This window comes from Urocampus carinirostris, chromosome 7 (assembly GCF_059441175.1).
Source record: "Urocampus carinirostris isolate Australia breed hairy pipefish chromosome 7, RoL_Ucar_1.0, whole genome shotgun sequence".
Classification (NCBI taxonomy): Eukaryota; Metazoa; Chordata; class Actinopteri; order Syngnathiformes; family Syngnathidae; genus Urocampus; species Urocampus carinirostris.
Window position 1 is genome coordinate 24,585,377 of NC_142355.1, and position 17,135 is coordinate 24,602,511.

Genomic DNA, 17,135 nt, shown 5'->3' on the forward strand with positions numbered 1-17,135 from the left:
TTCCGTCCCAAGCTACAATCATCTCTTCAGTCCCGGTAAACTCTACCTGCTTCCGTCCCACGCTACGATTGGCTACGTCGTCCGAAGTTTCCCGCTAACCCTTGTGCTTCCCTAAATAAAAGACTTGTAACGAACGCTCTGGGGTCCCCTGCTCTGTTCTGGTAATCCTCGTGACAGAATCCTCCGACCAGAATGGACCCCGCGTTCGTACATCTGCCCCCTGACCGCTATAAAAGTCTGAATCAGCAGCGCGATTCCTGTTGTGCAGTTCGGCAAGTCATTTCCGACATGGCGAAATTGGCTAAGGCACCTCCGGCCGTATGACTGCCTGTTCGACTCCCAAGCCTGCCTGTTCGACTCCCATGCCTGCCTGTTCGACTCCCATGCCTGCCTGTTCGACTCCCATGCCTGCCTTGAGTCTCCCTGTAGTGATTTTCTCCAGTCTTTCCTGTCCTGTCTTGTCTGTTCTGAATCTGCTCCCCCTGAGTCTGACTCTTCTGAATCTGCTCCCCCTGAGTTTGACTCTTCTGAATCTGCTCCCCCTGAGTCTGACTCTTCTGAATCTGCTCCCCCTGAGTCTGACTCTTCTGAATCTGCTCCCCCTGAGTCTGACTCTTCTGAATCTGCTCCCCCTGAGTCTGACTCTTCTGAATCTGCTCCCCCTGAGTCTGACTCTTCTGAATCTGCTCCCCCTGAGTCTGGACTCTTCTGAATCTGCTCCCCCTGAGTCTGGACTCTTCTGAATCTGCTCCCCCTGAGTCTGGACTCTTCTGAATCTGCTCCCCCTGAGTCTGGACTCTTCTGAATCTGCTCCCCCTGAGTCTGGACTCTTCTGAATCCGCTCCCCCTGAGTCTGGACTCTTCTGAATCCGCTCCCCCTGAGTCTGGACTCTTCTGATTCTGCCTGTCCTGTCTGATTCTGCCTGTGTTTCCCTGTGACGTGTCTTGGGTTAAATTTATTTTTATTTTTTTTCCTGGGGAACTTCTGGAGCCGTTCCTTGAGGGGGGGGTTCTGTCATGATTACCCAAGTGGAGTCACCTGGGGTAATCATGTGGCGCGCTGGAATGTGCTTCCTGATTGGTCAATGCTCCCCTTTTAAACGCGTTACGCGGAGAACTCCTTGTCGGAGGATTCACATCTGTACCCCGTATGACGCTCCCGATTACCTGTGCCTTGTTTACCTGATTCTGCCTGCCTGCCTCCGATCCGACCTGCTTCGGTCCCAAGCTACGATCTCCTCTTCAGTCCCGGTAAACTCGACCTGCTTCCGTCCACGCTACGATCGTCTCTTCAGTCCCGGTAAACTCGACCTGCTTCCGTCCCAAGCTACAATCATCTCTTCAGTCCCGGTAAACTCTACCTGCTTCCGTCCCACGCTACGATTGGCTACGTCGTCCGAAGTTTCCCGCTAACCCTTGTGCTTCCCTAAATAAAAGACTTGTAACGAACGCTCTGGGGTCCCCTGCTCTGTTCTGGTAATCCTCGTGACATTTTCTTATTTTATTGTTTGGTTAGTATTGTATGCTTAATAATTTGGAATACAAATTTATAGCACATTTTATGTGTTTCTATAGTTTAAAAAAGGAAATTAATTTTTATTTTCAAAGTGTCAAAATGTTCCTTACAATTATTTTCTTAATTTACGATACACTAATGCTAATTCTAAGAAACATTTTCCTTTTTGGATTTTTTCTTTCAAATAAAACATTTGTTTAAAAACAGTAGTACAGTACTTCTATGTCAAAACAGGGTGGGATGGTTTTGTTAACCACTTGGGTCATTAGGGCACCATTTCGTGTGGTGTGTCTTGGGCAAGACCAGCCTGGTGATGCCCATCGCTCTCCAGGCCATAAAAACAGGAAAAAAGATTTCACCTTGCAGTAACAAAGGACTGTCCATTCTGTTTTGCTAAAAGCCCGCATACAGAAAAAACAAAAAGCTAAAGTGTTGCACACCCATCGAAAAAACTTGCCGTCATATCATCCTTCAGAAGGAGTTTACGGTCCCCTTGCGTGACCTCGATGGCTTTCATGCAGACGTGGCTGTACTGCGTCGAGTCCTGACAAGGACCGTTGTGGAGCGTGACTTCTGAACCTTCGTTGACAGATAGCAAAGTGTAGGAGCACAAGCCCTCTGCATCCAGCCTGAGTGGCAAGCTGTCAAATCGCACCACATGATTGGTGGAGCTGCCCATGCAAATGCCTAGAAGGAATTTAGAAATATGAGGTCATAATCAGTGTTGGGGCCAACGCATTACAAAAGAAAGCGCGATTACTTTTCTATGTAACGAGTACAATAAGGTGTTATTAATAATGTTTTGTTACTCAGCTGTTGTTACAACATGGTGTGTTGCTCTTCTAATTTTCAAGAGCATACATGAAGTAAAATGTCTTCTAACTTTGTATGGTTTTTTAACTCACAAAGCATCATACAGACCTCATTTCGCTCACATCACAACTCAAGAATATCAATACAGGCTGGTCATTTTTGTACAGACAGACCCCTTCTGAATTCTGTGTTTTTTCATATTTATTACTCACAAAGATTATCAAATCAGTTTTAATCACAGAAAGACAACCCAAGAAAATACAAATTGCATTTTTAAAATGTTGATTCCATTTATTGAGGCACAAAAAAAAACTAGCCATATCTGGCCCTATGTTAAAAAGTAGTTGCCCCCTTGTTAAATCACAAAAAAACTGTGACTAACCACCGTTTTGAGAAAGCTGAGTTCGAATTCCACGGGCAATACCCAAATTTGATCGTCAATACTTGTGTTGAATCAAAAATATTACTTTAATTGAATCTGTTAAACAAAGTGAAGTGGGTTGCAAAATCTCAATCTCAATCTCACAACTGATGCCATTCTAAAGAGATTCCAGTAGAAATGAGATAAAAAGTGATTGAAATCTATCAGTCCAGAAAAGGTCACAAAGCCATTTCCAAGGCTTTAGGGTTCTAGGTAACCACTGTCAGAGCCATTATTGACAAATAGAGAAAAGTGGGAACAGTGGCACCAAGAGTGCGCCAACAGGTTGCAAAATAACCTCAAAAAACTTCCAAGGAACTACAGACGCTGCTGGCCTCAGTTAAGATTCATGACCCCACTATAAGAAAGACACGAGCCAACGATGACATTCATGGGAGAGTCGGCAGGCAAAAACCACTGCTGTCTCAAAATAACACAGAGTCATCTCACATTTGCCAAAAAGCATCTTGATTATTCTCAAGACTTTTGGAGAAACATTTTGTGGACTGATGAGTCAAAATGGATCTTTTTCGAAGGTGTGCAGCTTGTCACATTTGGCATAAAAATGGCACAGCATTTGACAAAAAGAACATGCTGCCAACAGTAAAGCATGGTGGTGGCAGTGTGGTGGTCTGGAGCTGCTTTGCTGCCTCAGGACCAGGACAACTTGCTGTGGTCGACAGACTAATGAATTGTGGTGTTTATCAGAAGATAATGAAGGAGAACGTCATGAGTTAATGTCCTTAAACTCAAGCGCTCATGGATCATACAGCAGGACAATGATCCAAAACATATGAGCATAAGTCCATAAGTCCAGCTTTGAATGGTTTGAAAAAAACTGATGGTCATGAAGTGGCCAAGTCAAAGTCTGGATTTAAATCCAATTGAGATTCTGTGGTGTGACGTTTAAAGGGCAATTCATGCCATATAACCCTACACTATGGCAAATTTGAAACTATTTTGCAAAGAAGAGTGGGCCAAAATTCCTCGGCAGCGTTGTGGAAGACTCATTACCAGTTATCGTGAACGTTTGAGTCCTGTTATTCCTGCCAAAGGTGGCGCAACTCGCTATTAGGCTCAGGGTTCAATTACTTTTTACATAGGACCAGATAGGTTTAAATTTTTTTGGGTGCCTCAATTCATGGAATCAACATTTAAAAACTGAATTTTGTATTTCCTTGGGTTGTCTCTGTGTTATATTAAAATTGGTTTGATGATCTTAAACCTTTGTGAGTGATAAATATGCAAAAGAAAAACACAGAATTCAGGAAGGTGGCAAATACCTTTTCACAGCACTGTACCTACAAGTACAAATGAACTATATACATATATATATATGAACTGTATAAAGGTGTTTGGACCATCTCAAGCACACAGTATTAGGAGGCGTTATTTTTTCTACTGATATTCTGACATTTTCCCTGGTCATATCAAGCCGTATTTACAACTATAAAATCAAATACAGAAATCAGGGGGTCAGTTTATATCGCTTATTTAGTTGTGTTTTCTTCTTTTTGTTTGTGAGATTATTTTTACAACAAACCATCCCCGGAGGAAAAAAAACCCTTTTGGACGTTACCCAGGAAATCTTCGAGTGGTTTGAAGACAAAAGAAGGAATTGAAATGAGGTGTCTGTGTTGGTTTTCAAGCTCTCAAGATTGCATAAAAGCCAAGAAATATGAAGGGTTCATCGCTTCCCTAGGTTGGTGTACACTTTTTCGTCTATTTCATTTATTCTGTGGCTATTTTTACGCAGTTTCAAGGAGTTAGGTTCAATGTGAGTATATATGATAATTTGTTAGTTTCAGAGTTTTGGTGTCAGTAATCCAGGGGGGGCTATGTAATTAAAACAACAAGTAAATGTAACTAATTACTTTTTTCAGCAACATGCCCAACACTGGTTACCATACGTTCTATAAATAAGGATGTTGGTATTCTACAGAAGTGCAAATGAGATGTTGTTTGACGGGTATACGTACACGGGCATTCCCAATGGCACCGGCAGGCCTCTTGCACTTTCACGGGAACCATGTTGTTTCGGCACACTGGTGGTTCCAGCCAATCGCAGCTGACTTTCTGGTTCAGCATCGTTACCTCGCCGCTGGGTTTGCACAGCATTGAATTGCAGCCGTCTGCCAGAAGCCATGAATCTCCAGGCTGCGTTAAAATGGTTTTTTTATATAAATCATAACGCTATAACGACTGAATTTTGCAATTTTTTTGCAGGGTGGCTTACTTTTCTCTTTGACCCACTGTCGTCAACGCACACTCTCGGTGAAGCAGCTGGGAGCCAAAGCAAATAACAGCCAACAACTACTGTCATAATCACCGATATTAAGAAAAGGACAACAATGGTGCCGCGAGTGGAGTTATTTTCAGCTGTTTCCAAGTGTAGGAGAGGAATGGCACCTCTGCAGATTCTTTCTGTAAAACTGTGGTCCAAAGTGAGCAGCATCCGCAACTGATCCATGCTCTTCAAGTACAAGATGTTGTCTTTTCTGTGGCCCACAGTGGCAAGCTCCTTCTGGTCGTAGTCTGAGCCGACACCAATAGGGAACACCAACACACCTAAAAGACAAGACAAGTGAATTTATGGAGCATTTTACTACAGGACAGGAGTGCCTGTAGTTTTATATTGCTAGCTTGTGTTTTGTGTATTGTTTGTTAATGCTACATCCATTGCAACCTGGTCATCCTTTTTATCCATCCATTCATTCATTATCTAGACCGCTTATCCTCAGTAGGGTCGCGGGGGTGCTGGAGCCCACCCCAACTATCTTCGGGCAGTGGGCAGGGGACACTCTAAACTGGTCGCCATCCAGTTGCAGGGCACACAGAGAGAGACAACTTACTCGCTCATTCACACCTAGGGACAATTTGGACTGGCTAATTAACCTGACAAGCATGTTTTTGGAATGTAGGAGGAAACCGGAGTGCCCGGAGGAGACCCACGCAATCACGGGGAGAACATGCAACCTCCACACAGGAAAGTTTGGTCATCTTTTTATTTCATTTTGATTTTGTATTATACTTTTAAAAAAAAAAAAATATTATTTGTTATTGCAACATTCATTGCAGCCTGGTCATTGTGCAAGGGAGATTACCTTCTCAAGGTTTCTTCATTTTCCTCATGCTCAGGTTTTTGAGTTTTTCCTTGCCGTCATGTAGGTTTTATATCAAGGGATAGTGTAACAATAGTCTGTAGTCTGCAATAATTTGTGGTTTGTGCAGCCCTTTAAGACTCCTTGTGATTAAGGGTGTCACAAATAAACATGACTTGTACGCCATAAGTAATCATTATCATGATCTTACATACATGATAAATAATACTTTCGAAACATGTATTTACCATATTTTCTGGACTATAAGACACTCCTAAAAATCCCAAATGGGACAGAAATTTGAAAATGCGCCTTATAATCTGGTGCACCTTAAATACTGGAAAATCCAGTGAATAAAATTAGAAATGCATTGTTACCAATAATGCTGCATATGGTAACTGTTCTGCTTTTGAAAAACATATAGAGTGGTCTTTGAGTGCACCCTTGTTAAGTGTTTGTTGCTAGAAGGAATAAAAAACATAGGTGCAGAACTTTGATGGCAGCTCAGACGTCATTCTTTTGAACACCCATTTCAAACATTTTGTTGTTATTTTGGAGAATCATTGTCAGTAAGTATTAAGCTTATTGTGATTCCTTGGATAAGGATTTTTTCTTATTGGTAGTTATGTTTTGTATAAGGCAGAACGGCGGCACTGTGGTTAGCGCGTGTGCAGCACAGTTCTGAGGTCATGGGTTCAAATCCAGCTACCAGCCTTCCTGTGTGGAGTTTGCATGTTCTCCCCGTGCTTGCGTGGGTTTCCTCCGGGCCCCCCGGTTTCCTCCAAAATACAAAAGGTTTTATATATATATATATATATATATATATATATATATATATATATATATATATATATATATATATATATATATACATCTCTGAGTTTAATACATCTCTGAGCCAGATGCACTCAAGAAAAGAGTCCACAATCATTCATTACCAATCCCTGATGCATACCTGTCAACCTGTACGGTTTTACCGCACAAAGTACATTTTTTATGCATTTTAAGACGAGTACGAAGTACAAGGAAATCTGTACGTAAAAACGCAAATTTGTCAAAGATGGGTACCATCCGGTATACACCGACTATCACCAAACGGCAAATCAATCAAGCCAAAGGAGTTCGCTGCGGAATCCTCTATCTCGGTATCGTTTTTTTCGTTGCAAACGGAGCGAGCGGTTTGATGCTACTGTGCGCATGCGTCTGCCGCCTGGGGATTTCCCATCATGCATCATTGGGAAAAAAATTGTGTACGATTATTTTGTATTTTGTACGGAAAAATACGACAGTTTGTACGGGCATTGAGCCGTGGAAGTTGACAGGTATGCTGATGTAGGGATTCCAAAAGGTTTAGGACCATCAAACAAAATGACCACATTACAGCATGAACCAAGGGCATTAAAAAGTGTGTTGTGGTTAAAAAGAGTAATACTAAGGCTAGGAATCTATAAATTGATAACACATAATTTTACTCATTAGTTACCTGCCGACAGTGCCTCGTTTGCCGCTTCTTGGACCTGATCAGTCGACTTGTCGATCACTATTATCACCACAGCCTTGGCCACGCCAACTCTCCCTCCTTTAATGGCAGCTTGCAGAGCATAATGCAGCGCCGAGCCTGACCCCGGAGGAAAAGCGCATGCACTGATGAGATGAAGTTGTGTGGACCTTGCACATCTTTGTATCCCCTACCGAGTGCAGTGGCTGCTGTTTTCCGACTGGGAATGTTGTCCACCAAGGTGAGGATGTGCGATTTTATTTGTTGATTATCTAAAGTCAACTCCTCTGTGATGGTGTCGCCATACTGGATCACACTTACGAGAGTGCTCCCCGGACCTGAACACAGATGAAAGGTAAATACAGTGGTACATTTGTATATGAGCACCTCTGAACACAATTTTAATTAAAGAGATTTATTTGGAAGGAAAATCTTGCTCCGCATACAACAGAAAATCCAGGTCACCAGCATTCCCAGAGGAACTGGAGACTGCTCGAGATCGCTCACCGCTCAAGACAGCTCACTGCCAGCTCACCGCCAGCTCTCCGCCAGCTCACCACCAGCTCACTGCCGCATCAGCATTCCAGTTTACATTTAAAAACTACTACAATAAAAAATAAATTAAAAATTGTGCTGCATACATTTTTATGTGTGTGTGCTCATTCAAAGTTACACTAACTTTACTTTTAAATGTACAACAACAGTTTCTCGATACTATACTTGCCAACCTTAGACAATTGATCCCGTATTAATGTTTGCAACTCCCCTTATTCGGCAATGATAAACCTGACAAACCCTGCGCGGCACCTATTTACTCACAGCAAGGCATACAGTATTATGTGTAATACCGTGACAATATTAACAATCTACAATGACATTATTGTCTACTACCGGTGACGAGACAAGATCGGCCAATTTTTTTAAAATCCCGTATAAAAATTGTTTAATGGTATAAACAATTGGAAATGATCAAAAAACGTATAAAGTACAGGGGAAAACATATACGTTGACAGGTATGCGATTTCTGTCACACCACCTTGCAGAACCACCTCCAAAACCCCCCATGCTCCACATCTCACGCATACCTACATTACGGCGACTGACCTTCAGGTTAAGTTCGTTCATACCATCTTGTTTATGTTATATATATATATATATATATATATATATATATATATATATATATATATATATATATATATATATATATATTTTTTTTTTTTTTTTTTTTTTTTTTTGCTTCTTTCATTCCTGTTACTTTTTTTTTGATCAGGAAGTAGTAATTTATTGCTATTTAGTGTTAACTTGGATGCTTTTGGGAGGACGGGAACGACCCAATACTTTTAAAATTATTTAATATCGGGAAAACAAGTTTCTTATACGAGTAATTCGAGTTTTCAGCACTATTTTTGAATAAATTAAGCTCGTATGTAAAACTGTATATTTGAACGCGGAGATGGACCGCATAAAGATTTTTAATCAAGTCCCAAGCAATTAGGATTTTACTTCCTGAATGAAAACCTGACATCTGGCCAGAAGTTTGGCTGATTACAAAATTGATAAAAAAATAGATATGTCTTTAAAATGCGTCTTCCAAACCTTTGGAAACCTACCAATGTCAATCATCTTAATAAAGGCTTTCACAAAAGTCTTCATGTCGTCTAACTGCTCTCCAGATTTCAACAGGAACAGAATATCCATGGGTGTCTTACAAGGCACTGAGGAAACACAGAATACTGTATATTAGGTTCATAAGCAATACATACCATACTACATGGGTCTAAAATACCCCAAAATAACTGGGTTGTTTTCTTTTCTCCCCCCAAAAAAGTGGCCAAAGATTAGAGTGAAGATACCACATGTGCCTATGGTAATGGCATTCTTGTTTGGTACCGTAATTATAATAAGAATAATAATAAAAATAAATTTAGTTTGAAGCGGGTTTCTGAACACCCAAGGTAGCTGTTCACAGGTTATAAATCTGTGAATTCTACAAAAACAAAAATAAAAACAAAGAACACGAAAATAATAAATATGATGGATGAGCAAGTCTAAAAAGGTGGGTTTTAAGTCTGGATTGGAAGATGGACAGGGTGAGAGAATTCTGGAGAGCAGATGGTAGTGAGTTCCAGGGCGGCTGAAGGCTCTACTTCCCATGGTGCAAAGCTGGTACAGTAAAATGGAGGAAGGAGGAAGATCTGAGAGCGCGTGATGGCGTGGCAATGTGTAAGAGTCATTCCTAAGACTTAAAAAGTGGTCGGCGGCGACCTCTGTTGGCTGCGGCTGCATCGGCTCGCTACAACGGGTCAGGTGCAATCGACATTTCGTTCTGTGTACATTGTTACACAGAATGACAATACAAGGAAATTATTATTATTATTATTATTATTAAGAGGTAGAAAAGGTAGGGAGGAGCAAGGTTATGTATGGCCTTATAGATGTGCAGAAGGACTTTGTACAATATGTGATTCTTTGGTTGACCGGCCAGTAGAGTTGTTGAAAGACAAGGGTAAAGTGATGGCAAGAGGGTTTTTTGGTAATGTTACAGGCGGCAGAGTTCTGGACCAGCTGAATTATGCATGGACTGCCGTATAGGAGAGAATTACAGTAATCAAGGCAGAGGTGACAAGGCTATGGACAAAAATGGCGGTCGTGTGGGAGTTGAGGTAGGGGTGAAGACGGTTGCTGGAGCAAAGGTGAAAGAAAGCAGACCCTGTGATGTTATTTACATGAGAGTGAAAGGAGAGTGTACAGTCGTGGAAGAAACCCAGACCCTTGACCTAAGGGGAGTGAATGACTAAGGAACTGTCGAGGGAGAGAGAGAAGGCGTCAACCTTAGATAGAGAGGATTTGGTGCCAACGAGAAGGAATGTATTTTTACTACAGTTTAATTTCAAAAAGTTGACTGTGAACCATGATTTTGTTTTACAAAGGCAGGGGGGGGTGGTGGCGTTGTGGAGTTGGGTTTGCAGGAAAGGCAGAGTCAGGTGTCATCTGTGAAGCAGTGGAAAGAAATGTTAAATTTACGGAAGATCTGACTGAGTGAGGATGAAGAAAAGGGGGCCTGGAGCGCACCTGTGAAACTGGAGAGGGGCCGGAGGAGAAGGACAAGACTTGCATAAATTGAGTGTGGTCAGTGAGGTAGAATGGAACCATTAGAGAGGGTTGGGAGTCTACATAGGAGGATGGGGTGAGAAATAGTATCAAAGGCGGCAGAGGATGTAAATGGGAAGTGAACTGCTGCGTTGAGGAGAACCTTGGTGATTTTGATGAGTGAAGTTTCTGTGCTATAACAAGGGTAAAAACCAGACTGGAAGGGTTCAAACTAACTACAATTAAGACATATGTTATATTTCAACAAAAAGCAGTGTTTTTTCCCTTTAATAAATCATTAATTATATAATTGATTGCGGAAAATAACATTTTTGGTGGATACAATCGTTTTACCTGTGGGTGGGCGGCTTGCAACTGTTGGGTGGATGACGGGCACCAGCGTGGGCGAGCGTGGCGTGAGGGTAGTGCGTGTGATGTTAACAACGCGATGAATGATCGTTCTAAGCTTCGTGTAGTCCTCCACCATTATTGGCGGCTGCGGCTCACTCAAAGGGAACAAGTCCGCCTCCCTCACTCTGGGCCCGACTGCAATTGGGTACACGTGTGTATGGGTGGATGGCGGACGAGTCACAATGTCTGTGGGTGGGTTCTCTGTCACCAGGAAAACCAGCTGGGGAGGAGTTGGCATGTGCAGGGGTTTGGAGGTAGGCGTGCCCTGGAAGATAGTTGTCACGGCGGCACCAGTGTTGGTCTTGCTTCCACCTCGCCAACGAATCTCCCTGAGACGTTTTATCAACAGCATCCTTTGGTATCTCAAATCCCAGTGGCTGATCTCCACAGTCACCGTAACTGAGTACTGAATAACCGTGATACGGATTAACTCGTTCTTCTCAAACAAATGTGTCACAACTTCCTCCAGGAACAGGAGGGTTTTTTTAAAGTTGGTCTCCCCGACTGAATCTGAGCCTTCAATTATGTAAAATACTTCCTTGCTGGGTGGTAAAGAGGATTGTGGTGTGGTGCTAGTTGAAAAAAGTACAGAAGGGACAGTAGAAATGGGGTTGAGGTGTACGGTTGGGATTGGTCCTGGCTGAGGAGACTGAGTGGTGGTGGTCATACTGGACTTTGGCTCCAGTCCCAAAGTACAAAGATAGTCCGTTAAATCTAAAAGGCGATCTGGGAGCTCGGCCGGGCTACTGAGTATGTATGCCCTGTTAGCTGGGTTGGCCTTTGTAATGTCGTTGATCTGCCCCATGTTCACACCGGGACCGAGGGCTATGGTCAGTGTGGTGATGCTCCTCCTGCGAAGCATTTTGATGAATACGTGCATTGGCCGAGGGTTGGTGCTGGCCGTCAGGATGACGGCGACACGGCCGGTATGCTCCCGTTTGTTCTTGTCGTAGATGTTATAGAGGAGATATTTGATGGCCTCGTCTAGCATGGCGACATTATCTCCGGCATAATGCAAGTCGTGCACTGTCTTCTTGAACAACCACTTCTGAACCTACACGCAAAACAAACACCTGAAATCATTAAAGAATTGAATAATACAGTAAAAAGGAGATACATTTATAATGCTGGGATTCCAAAGAATTAGCAGCAATGTTAACTGCCTATTTAATAATAACATACCTTGTCAACTTATACATTCTTCCCATATTTTATATGCTTTTTAAATTTTTTATTATTATTTCAAATTGTGTACGTGGCATAACAATTTTTGTACTGGGGGAAAAAAACATGTAAAATATGCCTGATTCAGTTTCCTGTATCGATCCCCTATCCCTGGCTTCCCGCTCGTCTCGGCTACCGGAATTGTTCCGATCTCTGACCACGCTCCGTCTCCCGGCCCGGCTGCCTGACTTGTTTCCGATCTCCGACCACGCTCCGTTCTCCCGTCCCAGCTGCCCGACTTGTTCCGATCTCCGCCCACGTTTTGTACACGAGGGCTTCCCGCTCCCCATGCCCAGCAAGCACCAGATCGCTGTTTTTTTCCTCTCGCACTGACTTCCCCGATCCCTTCATAAAGCATTGTGTGAAACGTTACGCATTTGGGTCCCCTGCTTGCACCGGTCGTGACAAATTTCTTCTTTTGACTGAACTTTTTTTAAAGGGCATGCCTCTGACAATAAAGATAACTTAAACACAATATACCTGAATTATTGACATAATGTCTTAATTACTGTTCTTTTAGGTTATGTTCATATAGGAGCCTTTTTCTTTTCTCTTTAAATCTCTTGTAGCCCCAAATGTGCACGAACACTCATTATATAACAACAGATATAATTGATGATTGGTTGAGGGCAGGATCGGTCGGGGATACCTGTATTTGCTTTCTGTAGCGGCATCAATATACACGTGTAGAAAGAGTAACGCATTGTGTGTTTTCTCCTGAGTAAAAGTCTAACCTCATAGGTACACCTACCTGTAAATTGTATGGTTTGACCCCCGAAGAGAAAATCAGCAACCCAGCACGAGTGTGGGCAGAGCCTAAACGGAAGCGTCCCACCACTCCTAGTATAAACTGTTTAGTGGCCTGAAACTCGCTTTCACTCAAACCGGTGGAGCCGTCCAGCAGGAAAACCAGATCCATTGCACGGTCGCAGGTTCCCTCGGGCATCATTGTAGTCATTGGGATGCTTGTGCTGGGGGCAAGGGTTGGTGGTATTGTGATTAGGGTGGTGCAAGGCTCGCAGGCTAACGTGTTGTTTTCGCAGTGACTTAGGCAAAGAAGACAGACAATATATAAGGCAAAATTAACAACAAATGAAAGAGCATCCACGGTTTTATTTACAATGAGCAATTTACCATATTTTGCAGTAGGCAAGGTCATGGCGATTGATAATGACTTTGTTACCATGGGAGATTCTTTGACCTTCATGGACGCATACCTGACACTGATTGGGCTCAACGCATCTCTTGGCCACTTCATCCAAAAGCTGGCCTGAAAAAAGAAAATTGGATAAACAATGCAAAATATTTTTAAACGGGTCGTAAATGCCTTTATCCAAGGTCTCCAACATTTTCAACAACCAAACTATCAAGCACAAATTTAGAGTTCACTTAGTAATCACTACATTCTGGATTAAACACTGCTTGAAAGTGTCTACATAGTGTATATTATATCTGAATATGCGTGTGTTATAAAGGTGTTTGAAATTTAGCAGAATTGCAAACTCCATATTTGTGGTGTCCATGTTCCTCCATAGTGGACATGGTGAACTGAAGTGTCAAATCTATATAGGCGTGGACATCAGTTGACAAGAAAATGTAGTGCCATTATCAAAACTGAAAATACCTTGTTTCAGAAAATGTGCTACTCTTAGTTAGTGCCTTGAACATAAGGGTTCTCCTTACCTTTTTGGGACGTAATTTACGATTCAAATGTTTGGGGTCACCCGGACACTTTTTTGTTTTCCATGAAACTACCAACACACTACCAACTTCTATTTATCAAATTAGTTTTCCAAAAGCAGTGTTATTTTGCCCATATTAATCTATTCTGTTTGTTAGCCAGTCTTTTATTTGCCACTATGCCTTAAAGGCCAGCATCTAAGAGTCACCTATTTACTGTAGATGTTTACACTGGTGTTTTGCGGGTACTATTCAACCAAGCTGCTAGATAAGAGCCTATAAGGCATCTATTTTTCAATCTAAAGACTGTACTTTCATCCAACCATTTCTCTTTGTACTCTTGTTGGACGCTGTTTGTGCTGTTCTTTGAAGGGAGTATTACAGACTTTTGTAGGAGATCTTCAGTGTCTTACATGGAATAACCTGTAATTTTTAGAACAAAAAAAGACTGTTGAGTTTCATGAAACATGAAAGTTATCTTTTTTAGCCATTCTGAAATTTGAATCACACCCACAAATGTGACTACCTGAAAGAGAGGTGAGTTTTATGGTTTCTCTGACCAACTTAACTGTTTTTAGCTCAGCTAACATCATTGCACAAGGGTTCTATAATTATCCATGAGCCTTTTAGCGCTATTAGCAAACACGATGTCCTATTAGAGCATTGGAGTACAACTGGTTGCTGAAAATGGGCCTCCATTCACCTATGTAGATAATGCATTAAAACCAGACGTTTGCAGCTTGGTCACACATCACGTTTAGAATGTATACGGAGTTTTTCCAATTCTTTGTATGATATTTACTTTGAAAAAACCCAATACTTTTCCTTCCAAAACACGGACATTTGTAAGTGATTAGGTACGCCAACAGTAGTGTAAGCAAAGCATCAGAAATGCTTCATGCAAGCAAATGAAGTTTAAAGACGTGATTCCCTTAGATAATTGATTTATTGTATAAAACGTTTTAGACACCTGGGGGGCAGTAAGCATGGCATCCTTCCACACATGTAAGGGCGCATTGGAGGTGGTCTGGATGCTGGCAGGTGACGGGACAGGCGGGACCACAAGTGTTGTACCTCCACTGACACAGCTCCTCTCCTGTAGTCGAGCTAATTGGGTTAAACTCCTCGCAGTTCATTGCTGTAGACATAAAAGGTTTTACTTTAATTTTTGATACATACTTAACAAAACAGCAGTCTGTTATAAATCAGTCCGCTTAATACAAGACTGAACAAAAAGGTTTCGCATGAAAAATCTGATAAAATCCCGTGTTTCAAACAGGTCAAACAAGCTACCTCAGACATGTGAAATGCTTCTTAAAATGTTAGCCAAATTAGTTACAATGATACCAGCTAAGGGTACAAAGAAGGTCAAGAATTAATAAAAGGTATATTGTTGACACTCACGGCAAAGCTCATTAGACCTCCAATGGACAGATATACCCTTTTGTGAACATGCTTGAGCGTAGGCTGCAATGACATCACAAAAACAAGCACAGTCGCCCACGGGTGGACAAGTGCATGCAGCTGCTATGCACATCTCTACGTATGGCTCGGCATCCACCTAAAAAATAATGCATAAAAGAAAAAATAAACACTGAGATCTTAGAACCTTAAAGTCTATAAACTGGAGATCAAAATTTGATTACATTTTCAAGCGCCTCTCACTTAATGGTTTTGCACAAGGTGTTAATTTCATTGATTATCTGTCAACCCCTGTTTAAATTCTAGCTGCCAGTTTCACTGACTTTGCAAGATGTTGGGCCGTTCTAAAGTGACTGAAAGCCTCCGGCAGCAGGTTGTCCAGATGAAAACAAAAAGGATAACCCCATCAGCCTTAGCAAGGTAAATTGATCGTTCCAAATCTGTGATTTCAAGAATATGAAATCTTTACAAAACTACAAACTCATTCAAGTCACCCAAGAAGGCTCGTTGTCCATGGAAGACAAATGCAAGAGAGCACACGTCACCGCGGAGAATGTCAATGGGTAATCCACACGGCAGCTGGAATTGTTCACAAGTTGAGTGCTGAACATGGGAAGCCATACAGTGTCCCGCCGTTTCAGAGTATTTGGAATAAGCATGTTGTGTAGACAGAGGAAAACTGGTCCAGAGTTCACTTCAGTGACAAATGTCAATTTCATTTATTCGGGTCTGCTGGGAAGCATTATGTTCAGCAACACATTGGAGAAAGACTAAACCCAAAGGGGGTAAAAAAAATCCGTGAAAGGTGGAGGAGGAAGTGTCATGGTTTGGGCATGTTTTCTGCAGCAGGAGTTAGTCCTCTTGTACAGATACATGGTAGAGTAAATCCAATTGTGTATCAGAACCTTCTTCAACAGCACAGTGTTCCTTACTTGCATTCATCGCCCAATCAGCCCGCAGTCTTCATGCAGGGCAATGCTTGATGTTACACAGAAAACGGGTAAAGAATTTCCTTGAAGATAAAACATTAAATTCATGGCATGGCCTGCTCAAAGTCCTGATCTCAACCCAATAGAGGACCTCTAGATAATAATTGGTGGCAAAGCTATGGTCAAGAAACCCACTGTGGAGGAGGCTTGGAGAAGAATGGACCAAAATCACTCCAGAGCACTGTGAGACACGAGTGCTATCCTATGGCTGCAGATGTGCTGAAGTCGTTCACAACAGAGGCATGTACACACTTTACCTAATTGCTGACTGTTGCAACTTTCAGTTGTTGTTCCATGCCAAAGTCACTTTTATTCTCTAATTTTGATTAGTGTGTGCTCTAATTTTCAACAGTGCGTTTTCTGAAAAATATTTTTTTGTGAAATGCCTTTTGTCATTTTGTGAAAAAAGTGTTGTAGTACCATGATATAGGCACAAAAAAATGTCATTTAATCGTGGAACTGTGTAAATCATATTTCAAAATTATCTCATTTTTTACAAGTTCTCTCATTTTGATCTCCATTGAATGTGTATTGAAACATGGTTATTTTAAATTTGGATTGGGTTTTTACTCAAGATTTCAGTGCACTTTCATGTCTTTGACTCTAGATTTCTTGTGTAATACTCACCTGACTGTTGCACTCTTTAAAGAGGGGGCCGTTGAGTATTCGGCATGATTGCTCAACTGTTACCAGTTTGCCAATGTTGTCAGTGCATGGAGCAAGTGCCTGTAAAAGAATGCAATGCAATGAAGGGATTTCACTCTGTTAACGTTTATTCTCTTAAACATACTCCTCAGATATGCTACCTGCGTGACATCAGCACAGCTGGGAGCGACTTTCCAGGAGTTCCCAAAGTGCAGAGAGTCAACCTCGAGTTGATTGTTACTGCTGACTAGGTCATTATTCATGTTCCCGTCAAAGTTTCCGCACAGACCACACACTCGATTCTACACATGTGGGAAAATTA

At 41.9% G+C, this 17,135-nt stretch overlaps 1 protein-coding gene across 1 annotated transcript in view; it reads right to left on the minus strand.

The window, feature by feature from the left end:
- Positions 1 to 17,135, minus strand: part of vwf (von Willebrand factor) — a 67,517-nt gene that overhangs the window by 19,156 nt on the left and 31,226 nt on the right. The window contains exons 23-36 of the mRNA XM_088340281.1: positions 16,975 to 17,115; positions 16,796 to 16,894; positions 15,162 to 15,318; positions 14,728 to 14,895; positions 13,212 to 13,347; positions 12,829 to 13,123; positions 10,797 to 11,907; positions 8,963 to 9,067; positions 7,544 to 7,687; positions 7,335 to 7,469; positions 5,160 to 5,318; positions 4,987 to 5,033; positions 4,730 to 4,907; positions 1,974 to 2,203 (exon numbers count right to left, since the gene is read on the minus strand). Of these exons, the coding sequence (XP_088196407.1) occupies positions 1,974 to 2,203; positions 4,730 to 4,907; positions 4,987 to 5,033; positions 5,160 to 5,318; positions 7,335 to 7,469; positions 7,544 to 7,687; positions 8,963 to 9,067; positions 10,797 to 11,907; positions 12,829 to 13,123; positions 13,212 to 13,347; positions 14,728 to 14,895; positions 15,162 to 15,318; positions 16,796 to 16,894; positions 16,975 to 17,115 (3,105 nt within the window). The remainder of the gene's footprint in view (positions 1 to 1,973; positions 2,204 to 4,729; positions 4,908 to 4,986; positions 5,034 to 5,159; positions 5,319 to 7,334; positions 7,470 to 7,543; positions 7,688 to 8,962; positions 9,068 to 10,796; positions 11,908 to 12,828; positions 13,124 to 13,211; positions 13,348 to 14,727; positions 14,896 to 15,161; positions 15,319 to 16,795; positions 16,895 to 16,974; positions 17,116 to 17,135) is intronic.